General features: G+C 50.4%; 1 protein-coding gene across 2 annotated transcripts in view; it reads left to right on the top strand.

Annotated features, from left to right (window-relative positions):
• vps37c (VPS37C subunit of ESCRT-I) overlaps nucleotides 1-1,594 on the top strand; it is a 15,473-nt gene extending 13,879 nt beyond the window's left edge. For both annotated transcript variants that reach the window (XM_014029487.1, XM_014029486.1), the window contains exon 5: nucleotides 679-1,594. In XM_014029487.1, coding sequence (XP_013884941.1) covers nucleotides 679-1,362 — 684 coding nt within the window. In that variant the 3' untranslated portion in view covers nucleotides 1,363-1,594. The remainder of the gene's footprint in view (nucleotides 1-678) is intronic.
• The last annotated feature ends 92 nt before the right edge of the window (nucleotides 1,595-1,686 follow it).

Below are 1,686 nucleotides of genomic sequence, written 5' to 3' on the forward strand. Positions count from 1 at the left end.
CATGAAGGCTAACAGGCAAAGCTGAGGTTCTTCTTCCATAAAGCAGCTCTGTTGTCCTCCATCCATATTTTCAGTTACAGGCCGAGTCATTTCTACCTTCTCCTGTCAACACTCTGGTTTCATTTAAAAGTCGATCATCAGATATTGTCCAAGATTAACCTTCAGGGTGGATATAGCTCGCTCATACCGAGGACCTATCCACGTCATCATTTACCCAGAATGCTTTGCTTGTAAATAAAATGGCTCCGTCCGTGTTAAAATATATTTTTTAAAAATTACTAAACTGAACAGGCTAAAGTTTTTTTACAGTCTTTATTTTACAGTTAAAATAAATGTTTATCAAATAGTCTAATGTTACAACTAATCAGAGATCCCTTTAAAATCCTCCTTGGGAAAGAGGAATGTGCACGGAGTCTGAGTTATCTGAATGGGAGGTGGAGCCATTTGGAAAAACTAAACTCCTGCTGAGTTACTGAAGTGTTGTGTTTCTGTACAGGTGCAGATCTCACAGGTAGACTATGGTTAACATGTGCAGACTAGTATATTTGTAGAACAGAAGACACACACAGCTCTTCTGGTGTTTGTTGTAAATGTGTGTGTTCTGACTCCAGCATGATGATGTCATGGTTACAGCTGGTGATTGGTCAGCAGTAAACCTTGTGTATAACTTGTCTCCAGGCTCTGGCTGATGAGTTTCTGGACGGCTCTCTGCCGTTAGACTCCTTCCTGGAGCGCTTCCTGCTCCTGCGCTCGCTGGCTCACAAAAGACGCGTGCAGATGGAGAAACTCCAGGAGATCTTTCGTCAGAGGAGCGAAGGCAGTGCCAGCACCATGACATCATCAGCAGGCCCCGCCCTGAACCCTGCCGTCACACCGTCACCATGGAGCCAACAAACAAGCACAGCAACGACAACAACCCAGCAGCAGCTGAACTGCAAACCTCAGCCGGCCCCCACATCTGCAGGGGGCTCCTCTGGGCTGCCCTATAACCAGTACCCTGTCTCCCCTCCCAACCCTCCTCCTGCAGTGGCAGCAGTAGGCTCCGCCCCCAACAATCCCCCGTCACAGTTCTACCCAGGCGCCGGCTCGTCRTTCCCCCCTGGGCCCAGGCCTGCTTTCATGCCTCCTGCTGCAGTCAGCTGTCCTTACCCCGCCCAGCCCTCCTTCCCCACCCCCCACCCTGGCTCTGCCTTTGGCCAGTACACCCCCAGTAACCCCAGCAGTGGTCCTGCACCATACCCAGCCTCTTACTGTTACGGAGGCTACAGCTACCCAGCTGGACCCCCCTACTCCAGCTCTCAGTCCCCATCAGGGAGGCCCATGTACAGACCGGGGTAYGGAGTGTCCCAGCCGTACTCCTGAAGCTGAGCTGCTGCTGCTCTTCACCTGCTCACAATTCTTCCTGTTTAGTTTCACAGACCCCGCCCACTCCATCACTGTCCCTTCAGCTTCACCTGCTCCTCCCCTCAACCTGCTCCTCCTCTCAACCTGCTCCTCCTCTCACTCCATAGACCAGGCATGGTCAGTCCTGGTCCTGGAGGGCCACAGCCCTGCATGTTTTACCTGTTTCTCTGCTCCAACACACCTGATTTGAATGAATAGATGATTATCAGGCTTCTGATGTACGGAGGACCAACACTGACATAATTAGAAATAAAAGCAGAATTATATGAACCACTAAATAAA

The sequence above is a fragment of the Austrofundulus limnaeus genome, unplaced genomic scaffold (assembly GCF_001266775.1).
Source record: "Austrofundulus limnaeus strain Quisiro unplaced genomic scaffold, Austrofundulus_limnaeus-1.0 Scaffold913, whole genome shotgun sequence".
Taxonomy (NCBI): Eukaryota; Metazoa; Chordata; class Actinopteri; order Cyprinodontiformes; family Rivulidae; genus Austrofundulus; species Austrofundulus limnaeus.